The sequence below is a fragment of the Oncorhynchus nerka genome, linkage group LG9b (assembly GCF_034236695.1).
Source record: "Oncorhynchus nerka isolate Pitt River linkage group LG9b, Oner_Uvic_2.0, whole genome shotgun sequence".
NCBI lineage: Eukaryota > Metazoa > Chordata > Actinopteri > Salmoniformes > Salmonidae > Oncorhynchus > Oncorhynchus nerka.
The window spans coordinates 52,190,146-52,208,242 of NC_088424.1; the positions used below are offsets into that span (position 1 = coordinate 52,190,146).

The window sequence follows — 18,097 nt, forward strand, 5'->3', positions numbered from 1 at the left end:
ACGAGCATTAGAGCGAGAGCTTGGCTGGGGAAAGAGAGAGAGAGGGGTGTATTTTTAGAGCTGGTACTCAAACACTAGATAACACTTCCTGCCTGCAGTTGTAGGATGAGAGGGGCTCTGGTCTCTGGACCTGACCAGTAGCTGTACTGTGGTATGAGACGGGCTCTGGTTTCTGGACCTGACCAGTAGCTGTACTGTAGGATGAGAGGGGCTCTGGTTTCTGGACCTGACCAGTAGCTGTACTGTAGGATGAGGTGGGCTCTGGTTTCTGGACCTGACCAGTAGCTGTACTGTGGGATGAGACGGGCTCTGGTTTCTGGACCTGACCAGTAGCTGTACTGTAGGATGAGACGGGCTCTGGTTTCTGGACCTGACCAGTAGCTTTACTGTAGGATGAGAGGGGCTCTGGTTTCTGGACCTGACCAGTAGCTGTACTGTGGGATGGGAGGGGCTCTGGTTTCTGGACCTGACCAGTAGCTGTACTGTAGGATGAGACGGGCTCTGGTTTCTGGACCTGACCAGTAGCTGTACTGTAGGATGAGGTGGGCTCTGGTTTCTGGACCTGACCAGTAGCTGTACTGTGGGATGGGAGGGGCTCTGGTTTCTGGACCTGACCAGTAGCTGTACTGTGGGATGAGGTGGGCTCTGGTTTCTGGACCTGACCAGTAGCTGTACTGTGGGATGGGAGGGGCTCTGGTTTCTGGACCTGACCAGTAGCTGTACTGTGGGATGGGAGGGGCTCTGGTTTCTGGACCTGACCAGTAGCTGTACTGTGGGATGAGAGGGGCTCTGGTTTCTGGACCTGACCAGTAGCTGTACTGTAGGATGAGAGGGGCTCTGGTTTCTGGACCTGACCAGTAGCTGTACTGTAGGATGAGAGGGGCTCTGGTTTCTGGACCTGACCAGTAGCTGTACTGTGGGATGAGACGGGCTCTGGTCTCTGGACCTGACCAGTAGCTGTACTGTGGGATGAGAGGGGCTCTGGTCTCTGGACCTGACCAGTAGCTGTACTGTGGGATGAGAGGGGCTCTGGTTTCTGGACCTGACCAGTAGCTGTACTGTAGGATGAGACGGGCTCTGGTTTCTGGACCTGACCAGTAGCTGTACTGTAGGATGAGGTGGGCTCTGGTTTCTGGACCTGACCAGTAGCTGTACTGTAGGATGAGACGGGCTCTGGTTTCTGGACCTGACCAGTAGCTTTACTGTAGGATGAGAGGGGCTCTGGTTTCTGGACCTGACCAGTAGCTGTACTGTGGGATGAGAGGGGCTCTGGTTTCTGGACCTGACCAGTAGCTGTACTGTAGGATGAGGTGGGCTCTGGTTTCTGGACCTGACCAGTAGCTGTACTGTAGGATGAGGTGGGCTCTGGTTTCTGGACCTGACCAGTAGCTGTACTGTAGGATGAGACGGGCTCTGGTTTCTGGACCTGACCAGTAGCTGTACTGTAGGATGAGGTGGGCTCTGGTTTCTGGACCTGACCAGTAGCTGTACTGTAGGATGAGAGGGGCTCTGGTTTCTAACTCCGTCAGTCAGACGCTGAGCAGGCAGCTGCAGTAAATGACATACAAGCTTTCAACACGACTTCCATTCTACTTTCTGTCCTGGATAATTCCCCTCTTCCCCCTCCACCTTCTAGTTCTTTTTGACGATCAGAGGAAAAATGCACATACAGCTGTATATTATAACACATAGTAGCTGACTAATGTCAGAGACAATTCTGCACATTCTAATACTTTTGTTTTAGTTTGTCATTGTCCTTGATCTTATCTAATTCAAATGGTTAACACTAAAATGATGGTCTAATTTTGTTATTACAAACATGCAATGAAAAGTTGTTATGATTGGTTTCCAGGTATGTCCTGCTGTGTTATCTAGGTGGCGTTTTTTTCACAACGCAGTTAAGCCAAAACCACGGCCTGTTATTCAGAGGGGCCATTTCACCCTTAGGCAATAGGGGGCAGTTTGGGATGTAGGCAATTGCAGGAAGCTTGGCCCCAGTGAAGTACGGGGCCGTACGCACTACCCTCTGTGGCGCCTTGCGGTCAGATGCCGAGCAGTTCCCATACCAGGCGGTGTTGCAACCGGTCAGGATGCTCTCGATGGTGTATCTGTAGAACCTTTTGAGGATATGGGGACCCATGCCAAAGCTTTTTAGTTTCCTGGGGGGGGTTGTCGTCCCCTCTTCACGACTGTCTTGGTGTGTTTGGACCATGATAGATCGTTGGTGATGTGGACACCAAGGAACTTGAAACTCTCGACCCGGTCCACTACAGTCCCGTTGATTTTAATGGGAGGCTGTTCTGCCCACCCTTTCCTGTAGTCCACGATCAGGTCCTTCTGTCTTGCTCACATTGAGGGAGAGGTTGTTTTCCTGGCATCACACTGCCAGGTCTCTGACCTCCTCCCTATAGGCTGTCTCATCGTTGTCGGTGATCAGGCCTACCACTGTTGTGTCGTCAGCAAACTTAATGATGGGGTTGGAGTTGTTTGGCCACGCAGTCGTGGGTGAACAGGGAGTACAGGAGGGGACTAAGTCCACACCCCTAAGGGGCCCCAGTGTTGAGGATCAGCATGGCTATTCTGGTTGGGATATGTACGTACGGTCACTGAGGGGACGACGTCGTCGATGCACTTATTGATGAAGCCGATAACCGAGGTGGTATACATCTCATTGCCATTGGGTGAATCCCAGAACATATTCCAGTCTGTGCTAGCAAAACAGTCCTGTAGCATAGCATCCGCGCCATCTGACCACTTCTGTATTGAGCGAGTCACTGGTACTTCCTGCTTTTATTTTTTTCTTGTAAGCAGGAATCAGGAGGATAGAAAAATGGTTGGATTTGCCAAATGGAGGTCGGGGGAGAGCTTTGTGTGCGGAGTAAAGGTGGTCTTGGATTTTTTCCCCCTCTGGTTGCACATGCTGATAGGAATTAGGTAAAACTGATTTAAGTTTCCCTGCATTAAAGTCCCCGGCCACTAGGGGCGCCACTTCTGGGAGAGCATTTTATTGTTTGCTGATGGCCTTATAGAGTTGGTTGAGTGCGCTCTTAGTGCCAGGGTCGGTCTGTGTAGACGGCTACAAATAATGTAGATGAGAACTCCCTTGGTAGATAGTGTGGTCTACAGCTTATCATAAGGTACTCTACCTCAGGCGAGCAATACCTTGAGACTGCTTTAATATTAGACATCGCGCACCAGCTGTTATTGACAAAAAGACACGCACTCCCACCCCTCGTCTTACCAGACGTAGCTTTTCTGTTCTGCCGGTGCATTGAAAATTATTTCTCGAGTCAGTTGTTTGAATGGCGTTAGGAGTGTGTTCATGTTTCAAGTTTCAAACATGTTCTCAAATGCCGTTGAAATGGCAGCAGCGGTATGAGAACATGCGGTATGACACAAAGGGACGATAACCTTCTGGTACTTTCCTCAGTACGAAATCCTCATCGACCCACTGTACTGTCAGACTCCGCATGCTCATGGTGCTATTGAAGCTAATAACAGTGACACCCATAGCAAGTAGCTCGTGGATGTGCATTTCAGCAATACTGTGTAACTCCGGTAGGGCAACATCTGTAAAAATAGTGCCTACTTGGTAATGTGTACCGGAGCTCGAAGTGCTCGACCAGTCGGCGAAAGCCAACATCATCCACGACAGAGAACGGTTGATTGTCAAGGGCATTGTCTTGGCATTAATGGATTTAGCCTTTTTGAGTTTCAAATGACTGCTCGACTTGATCTTGTTTCGTTGTTGTAAGTGTGTGTTTTTAGTTTTTTTCTTCTTTTGTTCTTAGTAGTTGCTGAACGTCTGGGGGGGGTGCACTTTCTAATGAGTAGTTAGGTTTGTGGTATTGAAAGATTTCACTTTCTCCCCTCCTCGGGAAATAGTAGCAGCACAAACGATGCATATGGCCTTTACCTTCCTTTGAAACGTTAAAATAGATCCAGACAGCAGACGTTGTGGGCCAGGTTAGGAATGCTGTGTTGCACATGGCCTTTACCTTCCTTTGAAACGTTAAAATAGATCCACACAGCAGACGTTGTGGGCCAGGTTAGGAATGCTGTGTTGCATATGGCCTTTACCTTCCTTTGAAACGTTAAAATAGATCCACACAGCAGACGTGGGCCAGGTTAGGAATGCTGTGTTGCACATGGCCTTTACCTTCCTTTGAAACGTTAAAATAGATCCACACAGCAGACGTTGTGGGCCAGGTTAGGAATGCTGTGTTGCACATGGCCTTTACCTTCCTTTGAAACGTTAAAATAGATCCACACAGCAGATGTTGTGGGCCAGGTTAGGAATGCTGTGTTGCACATGGCCTTTACCTTCCTTTGAAACGTTAAAATAGATCCAGACAGCAGACGTTGTGGGCCAGGTTAGGAATGCTGTGTTGCACATGGCCTTTACCTTCCTTTGAAACGTTAAAATAGATCCACACAGCAGACGTTGTGGGCCAGGTTAAGAATGCTGTGTTGCACATGGCCTTTACCTTCCTTTGAAACGTTAAAATAGATCCACACAGCAGACGTTGTGGGCCAGGTTAGGAATGCTGTGTTGCACATGGCCTTTATCTTCCTTTGAAACGTTAAAATAGATCCAGACAGCAGACGTTGTGGGCCAGGTTAGGAATGCTGTGTTGCACATGGCCTTTATCTTCCTTTGAAACGTTAAAATAGATCCAGACAGCAGACGTTGTGGGCCAGGTTAGGAATGCTGTGTTGCACGTGTAGCGCTGTACTTTTCATGGTGTCATCATCTTCCTACGTTATGTAGGTATGCACGGCAGCTTTGACATTGGTTTTGCACCTAACCTAGACATCGGGCCGATGTTGCCGTTTTTAGCAAATATCCGCCGATTCCGATATGCTTACCAAAATCAAAATTTCTTCGATTTTCCCCCCCAGACCTCAAGTGGTTTAACTTTTTGCGTCGAGCCAACCCGGATCCGGGATCATGACTACAGCCTCAGGCCCATTACCATAACGCAACGTTAACTATTCATGAAAATCGCAAATGAAATGAAATCAATATGCTAGCTCTCATGCTTAGCCTTTTGTTAACAACACTGTCATCTCAGATTTTCAAAAATATGCTTCTCAACCATAGCAAACTAGCATTTAGCGTTTAGCGTTAGCATTTAGCGTTAGCATTTAGCGTTAGCATCACCAGGAAACATTTTCACAAAAACCAGCAAAAACATTCAATAAATCATTTACCTTTGAAGAACTTCGGATGTTTTCAATGAGGAGACTCTCAGTTAGATAGCAAATGTTCCGTTTTTCCTGAAAGATTATTTGTGCAGAAGAAATCGGTCTGTTTTCTGCGTCATGTTTGGCTACCAAAAAAACAAAACGAAAATTCAGTTATAAAAACGGGGAACTTTTTCCAAAATAACTCCATAATATCGACTGAAACATGGCAAACGTTGTTTAGAATCAATCCTCAAGGTGTTTTTCTACATATCTCTTCAATGATGTATCGTTCCTGGAAGTGTGCTTCTCCCTCTGAATGGCATGGTAAAGTGATTGCCACTGAGAATTGCGCACCAATTTAGACAAAGGACACCGGGTGGACACCTGGCAAATGTAGTCTCTTATGGCCAATCTTCCAATGATATGCCTACAAATACGTCACAATGCTGCAGACATCTTGGACGAACGGCAGAGAGCATAAGCTCGTTCACGGCACATTCACAGCCATATAACATTTACATTTAAGTCATTTAGCAGACGCTCTTATCCAGAGCGACTTACAAATTGGTGCATTCACCTTATATAAGGAGACGATAGTAAAACAGAGCCTCAAAAATTCAGCTCATTTCCTGTTTGAGGTTACATCTTGGTTTCGCCTGTAGCATCAGTTCTGGGGCACTCGCAGATAATATCTTTGCAGTTTTGAAAACGTCAGTGTTTTCTTTCCAAAGCTGCCAATTATATGCATAGTCGAGCATCTTTTCGTGACAAAATATTGCGCTTAAAACGGGCACGTTTTTTTATCCAATAATGACATAGCGCCCAACAAATTTTGTTGTTTTTCTATAAGAACTGTGATTTTTGAGATCGAAAACTGGGGGAAAAAACGAAACCTGGAAAACTAAACGGAGAGCAGGTGAAGAGATGGTACCAGATGAATAAAAAATAACCTTCTGGTATTGGACACAAAGGGATGATAACCTTCTGGTATTGACACAAAGGGACGATAACCTTCTGGTATTGACACAAAGGGACGATAACCTTCTGGTATTGGACACAAAGGGACGATAACCTTCTGGTATTGGACACAAAGGGACGATAACCTTCTGGTATTGACACAAAGGGACGATAACCTTCTGGTATTGGACACAAAGGGACGATAACCTTCTGGTATTGGACACAAAGGGACGATAACCTTCTGGTATTGGACACAAAGGGACGATAACCTTCTGGTATTGGACACAAAGGGACGATAACCTTCTGGTATTGGACACAAAGGGAAGATAACCTGGTATGGACACAAAGGGACGATAACCTTCTGGTATTGGACACAAAGGGACGATAACCTTCTGGTATTGGACACAAAGGGACGATAACCTTCTGGTATTGGACACAAAGGGACGATAACCTTCTGGTATTGGACACAAAGGGACGATAACCTTCTGGTATTGGACACAAAGGGACGATAACCTTCTGGTATTGGACACAAAGGGAATATGACCTTCTGGTATTGGACACAAAGGGAATATGACCTTCTGGTATTGACACAAAGGGACAAAACGTCAAAACAATAAACAGTAGTAAAGAAGCAACCAAACGGCTACAAAAGGCAAAACGCCTGTAAGCCTATACCAGGCAGTTCATACTCTCACCACTGAGAATTAGTTGTAGACCTAAGTAACAAGTTACCTTCACAACAGTCCTCTCGATTGACAAAGAACGGGTATATATACTCACAGCAACCGGCACATTCAATTAGGAGAAACCGGATCAATGCGCACTTTATTGAGTGAAGTAAAAGCAGCCAACAAGTGCTCAGCATATGTGGGAACACCTTCAAGACTATTGAGAGTGCCAAGCTGTCTTCAAGGCAAAAGGTGGCTATTTGAAGAACCTTAAATATAAAATCTATTTTGATTTACCTTTTTTGGGGTTACTACATGATTACATGTGTTGTTTCATAGTTTTGATGCCTTCACTATTTTTCTACAATGTAGAAAATAGTAAAAATAAAGAAAAACCCTTGAATGAGTAGGTGTTCTAAAACGTTTTACCGGCAGTGTAGATACAGGCCTATAGCGACATACAGGCCTATAGCTGCTATAGTGACTGAATAAGCAATCAACTTGCGCGATATAGAGGTAGGTGGGAGGTGCGCACACTCTAGGAACACTGCGCGGCCTCGAAGGATTGTGTGCCCGATACCATGCCCTAGAAACGCGGCGGGCCAGACACCACGCTCTAGAAACACGGTGGGCCAGACACCACGCTCTAGAAACACGGTGGGCCAGACACCACGCTCTAGAAACACAGTGGGCCAGACACCACGCTCTAGAAACACGGTGGGCCAGACACCACGCTCTAGAAACACGGTGCGCCAGACACCACGCTCTAGAAACACGGTGGGCCAGACACCACGCTCTAGAAACGCGGTGGGCCAGACACCACGCTCTAGAAACACGGTGGGCCAGACACCACGCTCTAGAAACACGGTGGGCCAGACACCACGCTCTAGAAACACGGTGCGCCAGACACCACGCTCTAGAAACACGGTGCGCCAGACACCACGCTCTAGAAACACGGTGCGCCAGACACCACGCTCTAGAAACACGGTGGGCCAGACACCACGCTCTAGAAACACGGTGGGCCAGACACCACGCTCTAGAAACACGGTGGGCCAGACACCACGCTCTAGAAACGCGGTGGGCCAGACACCACGCTCTAGAAACGCGGTGGGCCAGACACCACGCCCTAGAAACGCGGTGGGCCAGACACCACGCTCTAGAAACACGGTGGGCCAGACACCACGCTCTAGAAACACGGTGCGCCAGACACCACGCTCTAGAAACACGGTGGGCCAGACACCACGCCCTAGAAACACGGTGCGCCAGACACCACGCTCTAGAAACAGAGTTTGGAGAAATGGAAATGTCTGTACTTGGCGCTTGTGGAAATGGAGAAAGGTGGTTCGATGAGAAAGCAGTGGAAAGCTGGCATCCTCACCGATTGATTTAAATACATTGTTGAATTACAGCTTGCTATAGCTACCTAGCTGTTTGTGTGTATATGAGATCCATTTGAATTGCTATGTTGTAGATTAATGGAGTATTCCCTGATTATAACAGTTGACGTTCTGTCTCTTCCCCCAGGTGTAGAGCTGTTGTGTTAGCCCGTCTGTCCAACCAACCGCTCCACCAGGTGTATCAGACCGCTGGGAATGACTGCACCTTCACAACCTCACCAGGAGTGGGCCCTGGAGGACGACGCCCACATCAATCACACAGCCAGGAGCTAGGAGCACATTTCTTCCTTTTAGCTAGGATAGCCTTTCTTACTTTAGCTAGGAGGACCTTCCTTCCTTTAGCTAGGAGCACCTTCCCTCCTTTAGCTAGGAGCACCTTCCTTCCTTTAGCTAGGAGCACCTTCCTTCCTTTAGCTAGGAGCACCTTCCCTCCTTTAGCTAGGAGCACCTTCCTTCCTTTAGCTAGGAGCACCTTCCTTCCTTTAGCTAGGAGCACCTTCCTTCCTTTAGCTAGGAGCACCTTCCTTCCATTAGCTAGGAGCACCTTCCTTCCTTTAGCTAGGAGCACCTTCCTTCCTTTAGCTAGGAGCACCTTCCTTCCTTTAGCTAGGAGCACCTTCCTTCCTTTAGCTAGGAGCGCCTTCCTTCCTTTAGCTAGGAGCGCCTTCCTTCCTTTAGCTAGGAGCACCTTCCCTCCTTTAGCTAGGAGCACCTTCCTTCCTTTAGCTTGGAGCGCCTTCCTTCCTTTAGCTTGGAGCGCCTTTCTTAGTTAGCTAGTGTGAGTCCAGTCCTAGGTTTAGATGCAGCTTTGATGCTGGTGGTGATTTAGAGAGAGAGACCCACAGAAGAGGATGGCTCATCAGTTCACCTGATCTCTACCCTTACTGTTGCTAACTTGATTAGTAGTTATCAGCCGTAGGCCTCATAAAGAGTATATTCACACTCACACATTCAGTACTAGCCCTACACTGTGTGGTGACTTGGCTCCCTCCACCTCTCCATTCCCCTCCACGCCCCCCTGCCGGTCTGGTGGATGTTTTGGCGGCTCTGAGGACTGCATGGCAGTGGCGTAATCGTGGAGAGGCCAGGGTACCACAAACTTATGGACTTTGACAAGAGAGGAGGAGGAAAGGGGGAGGCAGAGGAAGGAAAGAGGATGTCAAAGACGGGAGGGAGCCGGTCGGGGCACGGCAGTCGCAGCTCGGGGAGCAACTCCGGGGTGCTCATGGTGGGCCCTAACTTTCGGGTTGGGAAGAAGATTGGCTGTGGGAACTTTGGAGAGCTACGCCTGGGGAAGAACCTGTACACTAATGAATATGTGGCTATCAAACTGGTGAGTGGACCTAATGCTATAACATATTATATGAACATGGAGGTTGAACCTTGAGACTGTTCTCTCTGCTACCGCACGGCAAGTGGTCCCGGAGCGCCAAGTCTAGGACCAAGCCATAAGACTCCTAAACATATAAACAAATGGGTACCCAGACTATTTGCATTGCCCCACACCCCTTATTTTATGCCCAGCTACTCTTTTATTATCTATGCATAGCCACTTTAATAACTCTACCTACATGTACATAATTACCTCGACACCGGTACCCCCCGCACATTGACTGTGTACCGGTACCCCCCGCACATTGACTGTGTACCGGTACCCCCCGCACATTGACTGTGTACCGGTACCCCCCGCACATTGACTGTGTACCGGTACCCCCCGCACATTGACTGTGTACCGGTACCCCCCGCACATTGACTGTGTACCGGTACCCCCCGCACATTGACTGTGTACTGCGCACATTCCGCTGTATAAAGCCCCACTATTGTTATTTACTGCTGCTCTTTAATTATTTGTTTTTCTTATCTCTTACTTTTTTGGGGGGATTTTCTTAAAACTGAATGGTTGGTTAAGGGCTTGTAAGTAAGCATTTCACAGTAAGGTCTACACCTGTTGTATTTGGTGCATGTGACAAATAAAATTGGATTTGAAGTAGCTAGCAAGCTAGCCAGCCAACCTTAGCCTGTTAGCTTGGGTGCTTGACTGCCATTGTGAGGCCAGAATGCTCGGATCAACCCTACTCCTCGGCCAGAGTCCAGTGTGCGCTCTGAACTCTGAGAGGGAAACGATTTGGATTTAGAGTATACCTTAGTTTTATTATATAAACATGAGGTTGAACCATACAGTGCATTTGGAAAGTATTCCGACCCTTGACGTTTTTAAACATTTTGTTATGTTACAGGCTTATTCAAAATTGAATTAAATTATTTTTTCCCCTAAATCTACAGTGGGTTGTGAAAGTATTCACCCCCTTGGCATTTTTCCTATTTTGTTGCCTTACAACCTGGAATTAAATTAGATTTTTTTTTTTGGGGGGGGGGGTATCATTTGATTCACGCAATATGCTTACCACTTTGAAGTTTTATTGGGAAACAAACAAGAAATAAAACAAAATACTTTGTAGAGCCACCTTTTGCAGCAATTACAGCTGTAAGTCTCTTGGGGTACGTCTCTATAAGCTTGGCACATCCAGCCACTGGGATTTTTGCCCATTCTTCAAGGCAAAACTGCTCCAGCTCCTTCAAGTTGGATGGGTTCTGCTGGTGTACAGCAATCTTTAAGTCATACCACAGATTCTCAATTGGATTGAGGTCTGGGCTTTGATTATGCCTTTCCAAGACATTTAAATGTTTCCCCTTAAACCACTCGAGTGTTGCTTTAGCAGTATGCTTAGGTTCATTGTCCTGCTGGAAGGTGAACCTCCGTCCCAGTCTCAAATCTCTGGAACACTGAAACAGGTTTCCCTCAAGAATTTCCCAGTATTTAGCACCATTCATCATTCCTTCAATTCTGACCAGTTTCCCAGTCCCTGCCGATGGAAAAACATCCCCAAGGGGGATGAATACTTTTGCAAGGCACTGTACTCACAATACCCCATAATGACAAAGCAAAAACAGGTTTTTAGAAATGCTTGCAAATTTGTAAAAAAAATGTTTTTAAAGGAAATATCACATTTACATAAGTATTCAGACCTAAGGGGAGCTTTGAGTTGGTCAGTAGCCTACAGAGTGGTGGAAGTATAGTACCATCCTCTAGTCAGTACCAGTAGAGTACCATCCTCTAGTCAGTACCAGTAGAGTACCATCCTCTAGTCAGTACCAGTAGAGTACCATCCTCTAGTCAGTACCATCCTCTAGTCAGTACCAGTAGAGTACCATCCTCTAGTCAGTACCAGTAGAGTACCATCCTCTAGTCAGTACCAGTAGAGTACCATCCTCTAGTCAGTACCAGTATAGTACCATCCTCTAGTCAGTACCAGTAGAGTACCATCCTCTAGTCAGTACCATCCTCTAGTCAGTACCAGTAGAGTACCATCCTCTAGTCAGTACCAGTAGAGTACCATCCTCTAGTCAGTACCAGTAGATTACCATCCTCTAGTCAGTACCATCCTCTAGTCAGTACCAGTAGAGTACCATCCTCTAGTCAGTACCATCCTCTAGCCAGTACCATCCTCTAGTCAGTACCATCCTCTAGTCAGTACCAGTAGAGTACCATCCTCTAGTCAGTACCATCCTCTAGTCAGTACCATCCTCTAGTCAGTACCATCCTCTAGCCAGTACCATCCTATAGTCAGTACCATCCTCTAGCCAGTACCATCCTCTAGTCAGTACCATCCTCTAGTCAGTACCAGTAGAGTACCATCCTCTAGTCAGTACCATCCTCTAGTCAGTACCATCCTCTAGTCAGTACCATCCTGTAGTCAGTACCAGTAGAGTACCATCCTGTAGTCAGTACCAGTAGAGTACCATCCTGTAGTCAGTACCAGTAGAGTACCATCCTCTAGTCAGTACCAGTAGAGTACCATCCTCTAGTCAGTACCAGTAGAGTACCATCCTCTAGTCAGTACCAGTAGAGTACCATCCTCTAGTCAGTACCAGTAGAGTACCATCCTCTAGTCAGTACCATCCTCTAGTCAGTACCAGTAGAGTACCATCCTCTAGTCAGTACCAGTATAGTACCATCCTCTAGTCAGTACCATGTAGACCTCACTGTGAAATGCTTACTTACAATTCCTTAACCAACAATGCAGTAAAAAAAAATGTATCCTGTGCTTTCAGACGAGAGTGATCTGAATTTACGATCGCACCCTTTAATGAAACTACGGACTCTGTCGTCACACAGGACCGCGTGCTGACAATTATGGGCCGGCAGGCTACGAGGAGGCTAGATCTTTGTACGTGGACCTAAGGGATATGCTATCCAGATGAGTGTAGAGTCAGTGTGCCTGTCAAGTGGAGATAGCTGCCAAAAGGTTGAACGTACGTAGGGTTAGGATCGTAAGAAAAGCTATGCATGAAACATGAAACGTAAAAGTTGAAATAGATCTTTAAACGTACAAACTCTGTTACGACTATGAATGAACAGTTACATGTTCAATTCTTACTTTACGTCTCCCTTTACTCGGTTACATATATTTTTTTATAGATGCCACATTACTGACAAAAGTTTGTATCTGCAAAGGACATAAACCGAACGTAGCTAGTTGAAATTAGCTAGTCAATCAAGCAACTAAAGGACATAAACCGAACGTAGCTAGTTGAAATGAGCTAGTCAATCAAGCAACTAAAGGACATAAACCGAACGTAGCTAGTTGAAATGAGCTAGTCAATCAAGCAACTAAAGGACATAAACCGAACGTAGCTAGTTGAAATGAGCTAGTCAATCAAGCAACTAAAGGACATAAACCGAACGTAGCTAGTTGAAATTAGCTAGTCAATCAAGCAACTAAAGGACATAAACCGAACGTAGCTAGTTGAAATGAGCTAGTTAATCAAGCAACTAAAGGACATAAACTGAACGTAGCTAGTTGAAATGAGCTAGTCAATCAAGCAACTAAAGGACATAAACCGAACGTAGCTAGTTGAAATGAGCTAGTCAATCAAGCAACTAAAGGACATAAACCGAACGTAGCTAGTTGAAATGAGCTAGTCAGTCAAGCAACTAAAGGACATAAACCGAACGTAGCTAGTTGAAATTAGCTAGTCAATCAAGCAACTAAAGGACATAAACCGAACGTAGCTAGTTGAAATGAGCTAGTCAATCAAGCAACTAAAGGACATAAACCGAACGTAGCTAGTTGAAATTAGCTAGTCAATCAAGCAACTCCAGCCCAGACGTTGGAGTTGCTTTGCAGGTTCTGGTTTCTTTTTCAAAAAAGAAGTCGAGAGCTTGTTTTAGACCTGCATTCAATAACGACGTTATACCAGTAGATGGCGTAGTAAAGGCTTGGGCCTTAAGCAAATGACCCATGTGAGAATGATAAAGACCCAGAAGAGCCTTGTCAAGAATAATCGCCTGAGCTGCAAAAGAGAAGTAAATCTGATTTAAGCTAGGCCTATTCTAGTATCTAAATATGCCATCCTGTTGTGTGTCATTTAATTGCATTGTTTATTTTTATAGCCGCGTGGGGCTAATGTGGTGATCATGTCATCAAATGAATCACACTTTTTCCAGTATTTGGGAGCACGGACTGTAGGCCTTATATTAGTCCTTATGACTGGTGTATTTGTGAATTCTACTCTGTGTGTAGGCTTGTTGCAGCCATTTGCGCGGCTCAACCCTGTCACATATTAGGATACAGTTGAAGTCTGAAGTTTACATACACCTTAGCCAAATACATTTAAACTCAGTTTTTCACAATTCCTGACATTTAGTCCTAGTAATAATTCCCTGTCTTAGGTCAGTTAGGATCACCACTTTATTTTAAGAATGTGAAATGTCAGAATAATAGTAGACAGAATGATTTATTTCAGCTTTTATTTCATTCATCACATTCCCAGTGGGTCAGAAGTTTTACATACCACTCAATTAGTATTTGGCAGCATTGCCTTTAAATTGTTTAACTTGGGTCAAACGTTTTGGGTAGCCTTCCACAAGCTTCCAACAATAAGTTGGGTGAATTTTGGCCCATTCCTCCTGACAGAGCTGGTGTAACTGAGTCAGGTTTGTAGGCCTCCTTGCTCGCACACACTTTTTCAGTTCTGCCCACAAATGTTCTATAGGATTGAGGTCGGGGCTTTGTGATGGTCACTCCAATACCTTGACTTTGTTGTCCTTAAGCCATTTTGCCACAACTTTGGAAGTATGTTTGGGGTCATTGTCCATTTTGAAGACCCATTTGCGACCAAGCTTTAACTTCCTGACTGATGTCTTGAGATGTTGATTCAATATATCCACATAATTTTCCTGCCTCATGATGCCATCTATTTTGTGAAGTGCACCAGTCCCTCCTGCAGCAAAGTACCCCCACAACATGATGCTGCCACCCCCGTGCTTCACAGTTGGGGATGGTGTTCTTCGGCTTGCAAGCCTTCCCCTTCATCCTCCAAACATAACGATGGTCATTATGGCCAAACAGTTCTATTTTTGTTTCTTCAGAGCAGAGGACATTTCTCCAAAAAGTATGATCTTTGTCCATATGTGCAGTTGCAAACCATAGTCTGGCTTTTTTATGGCGGTTTTGGAGCAGTGGCTTCTTCCTTGCTGAGCGGCCTTTCAGGTTATGTCGATATAGGACTCGTTTTACTGTGGATATAGATACTTTTGTACCTGTTTCCTCCAGCATCTTCACAAGGTCCTTTGCTGTTGTTCTGGGATTGACTTGCACTTTTACTGGTTATGATTCATTATTCCTGGTAGATATTAGAGGTCGACCGATTATGATTTTTCAACGCCGATACCGATTATTGGCCAACCAAAACCAATTTTTAAATTTGTAATAATGACATTTACAACAATACTGAATGAACACATTTATTTTACCTTAATATTATACATCAATAATATCAATTTAGCCTCAAATAAATAATGAAACATGTTCAATTTGGTTTAAATAATGCAAAAACAAAGTGTTGGAGAAGAAAGTAATATGTGCAATATGTGCCATGTAAGAAAGCTAATGTTTCAGTTCCTTGCTCAGAACATGAGAACATATGACAGTTGGTGGTTCCTTTTAACATGAGTATTCAATATTCCCTTGTAAGAAGTTGTAGTTATTATAGGACTATTTCTCTCTATACCATTTGTATTTCATATACCTTTGACTATTGGATGTTCTTATAGGCACTTTAGTACTGCCAGTGTAACAGTATAGCTTCCGTCCCTCTCCTCGCCCCTACCTGGGCTCGAACCAGGAACACATCGACAACAGCCACCCTCGAAGCAGCATTACCCATCGCTCCACAAAAGCCTCGGCCCTTGCAGAGCAAGGGGAACAACTACTCCAAGTCTCAGAGCAAGTGACGTCACCGATTGAAACGCTATTAGCGTGCACCTCGCTAACTAGCTAGCCATTTCACATCGGTTAAACCAGCCTAATCTCGGGAGTTGATAGGCTTGAAGCACAGCGAAGAGCTGCTGTCAAACACATGAAAATGCTGTTTGAATTAATGTTTACAAGCTTGTTGCTGCCTACCACCGCTCAGTCCGACTGCTCTATCAAATATCAAATCATAGACTTAATTATAACATAATAACACACAGAAATACGAGCCTTAGGTCGTTAATATGGTCAAATCCGGAAACTATCCTTTTCGAAAACAAAATGTTTATTCTTTCAGTGAAATATGGAACCGTTCCGTATTTTATCTAACGGGTGGCATCCCTAAGTCTAAATATTGCTGTTACATTGTACAACCTTCAATGTTATGTCATAATTATGTACAATTCTGGCAAATTAATTACTGTCTTTGTTTGGAAGAAATGGTCTTCACACAGTTCGCAACGAGCCAGGCGGCCCAAACTGCTGCATATACCCTGACTCTGCTTGCACGGAACGCAAGAGAAGTGAAACAATTTCCCTAGTTAAAAGAAATTCATGTTAGCAGGCAATATTAACAAAATATGCAGGTTTAAAAATATATAGTTGTGTATTGATTTTAAGAAAGGCATTGATGTTTATGGTTTGGTGCAACGACAGTGTTAAATCATCACCCGTTTGGCGAAGTCGTAGTAGGCTGTGATTCGCTGAAAAATGAACAGGCACCGCATCGATTTATATGCAACGCAGGACACTCTAGATAAACTAGTAATATCATCAACCATGTGTAGTTAACTAGTGATTATGTGAAGATATTTTTTGTTTTTTATAAGTTTAATGCTAGCTAGCAACTTACCTTGGCTTCTTGCTGCCCTCGCGTAACAGGTAGTCAGCCTGCCACGCAGGCTCCTCGTGGAGTGCAATGTAAGGCAGGTGGTTAGAGCGTTGGACTAGTAACCAGAAGGTTGCAAAAACGAATCATCGAGCTGACAAGGTAAACATCTGTCGTTCTGCCCCTGAACAAGGCAGTTAACCCACTGTTCCTAGGCCGTCATTGAAAATAAGAATGTGTTCTTAACTGACTTGCCTGGTTAAATAAAGGTAAAAAAAAAAGGTGTAAAAAATATAATGGCCAAATCGGTGTCCAAAAATACAGATTCCCAATTGTTATGAAAACTTGAAACCGGCCCAAATTTATCGGCCATTCCGATTAATCGGCCGACCTCTAGTAGATACTACTGGTTATGATTCCTTATTCCTGGTGGATACTACAGATACTACTGGTTATGATTCCTTATTCCTGGTGGATACTACAGATACTACTGGTTATGATTCCTTATTCCTGGTGGATACTACAGATACTACTGGTTATGATTCCTTATTCCTGGTGGATACTACAGATACTACTGGTTATGATTCCTTATTCCTGGTGGATACTACAGATACTACTGGTTATGATTCCTTATTCCTGGTGGATACTACAGATACTACTGGTTATGTTTCCTTATTCCTGGTGGATACTACAGATACTACTGGTTATGATTCCTTATTCCTGGTGGATACTACAGATACTACTGGTTATGATTCCTTATTCCTGGTGGATACTACAGATACTACTGGTTATGATTCCTTATTCCTGGTGGATACTACAGATACTACTGGTTATGATTCCTTATTCCTGGTGGATACTACAGATACTACTGGTTATGATTCCTTATTCCTGGTGGATACTACAGATACTACTGGTTATGATTCCTTATTCCTGGTGGATACTACAGATACTACTGGTTATGATTCCTTATTCCTGGTGGATACTACAGATACTACTGGTTATGATTCCTTATTCCTGGTGGATACTACAGATACTACTGGTTATGATTCCTGTTAGATAAAGCTGTTATAGTCCTGCAGCATGTATGTAGTCCTAAAGCTGTTGTAGTCCTAAAGCTGTTGTAGTCCTGCAGCATGTATGTAGTCCTAAAGCTGTTGTAGTCCTAAAGCTGTTGTAGTCCTAAAGCTGTTGTAGTCCTGCAGCATGTATGTAGTCCTAAAGCGTTTGTAGTCCTAAAGCTGTTGTAGTTCTAAAGCTGTTGTAGTCCTAAAGCTGTTGTAGTCCTAAAGCTGTTGTAGTCCTAAAGCTGTTGTAGTCCTGCAGCATGTATGTAGTCCTGCAGCTGTTGTAGTCCTGCAGCATGTATGTAGTCCTAAAGCTGTTGTAGTTCTAAAGCTGTTGTAGTCCTGCAGCATGTATGTAGTCCTAAAGCTGTTGTATTCCTAAAGCTGTTGTAGTCCTGCAGCATGTATGTAGTCCTGCAGCATGTATGTAGTCCTGCAGCATGTATGTAGTCCTAAAGCTGTTGTAGTCCTAAAGCTGTTGTAGTCCTAAAGCTGTTCTACTCCTAAAGCTGTTGTAGTCCTGCAGCATGTATGTAGTCCTAAAGCTGTTGTAAGGTTAGCTGTTCAGAACATCCTGTGGGTTTAAATGCAATCTGTTTCTGTTTGGCTTGTTGGTTTGGTTTTACACACACTTGCTCAGAAAGCCCCCTCGTCTGTGGTTTGCTTGCGCACTGAG

At 44.8% G+C, this 18,097-nt stretch overlaps 1 protein-coding gene across 8 annotated transcripts in view; it reads left to right on the plus strand.

Moving 5' to 3' along the window:
• Window positions 1-18,097, plus strand: part of LOC115125426 (casein kinase I-like) — a 72,795-nt gene that overhangs the window by 14,086 nt on the left and 40,612 nt on the right. For 7 of the 8 annotated variants that reach the window (XM_065013844.1, XM_065013840.1, XM_065013845.1 and 4 more), the window contains exon 2: window positions 8,340-9,545. In XM_065013844.1, coding sequence (XP_064869916.1) covers window positions 9,315-9,545 — 231 coding nt within the window. In that variant the 5' untranslated portion in view covers window positions 8,340-9,314. Of the gene's footprint in view, window positions 1-5,858; window positions 7,068-8,339; window positions 9,546-18,097 lie in introns of those variants that run through there. The other variant, XM_065013842.1, reaches the window with a different exon arrangement.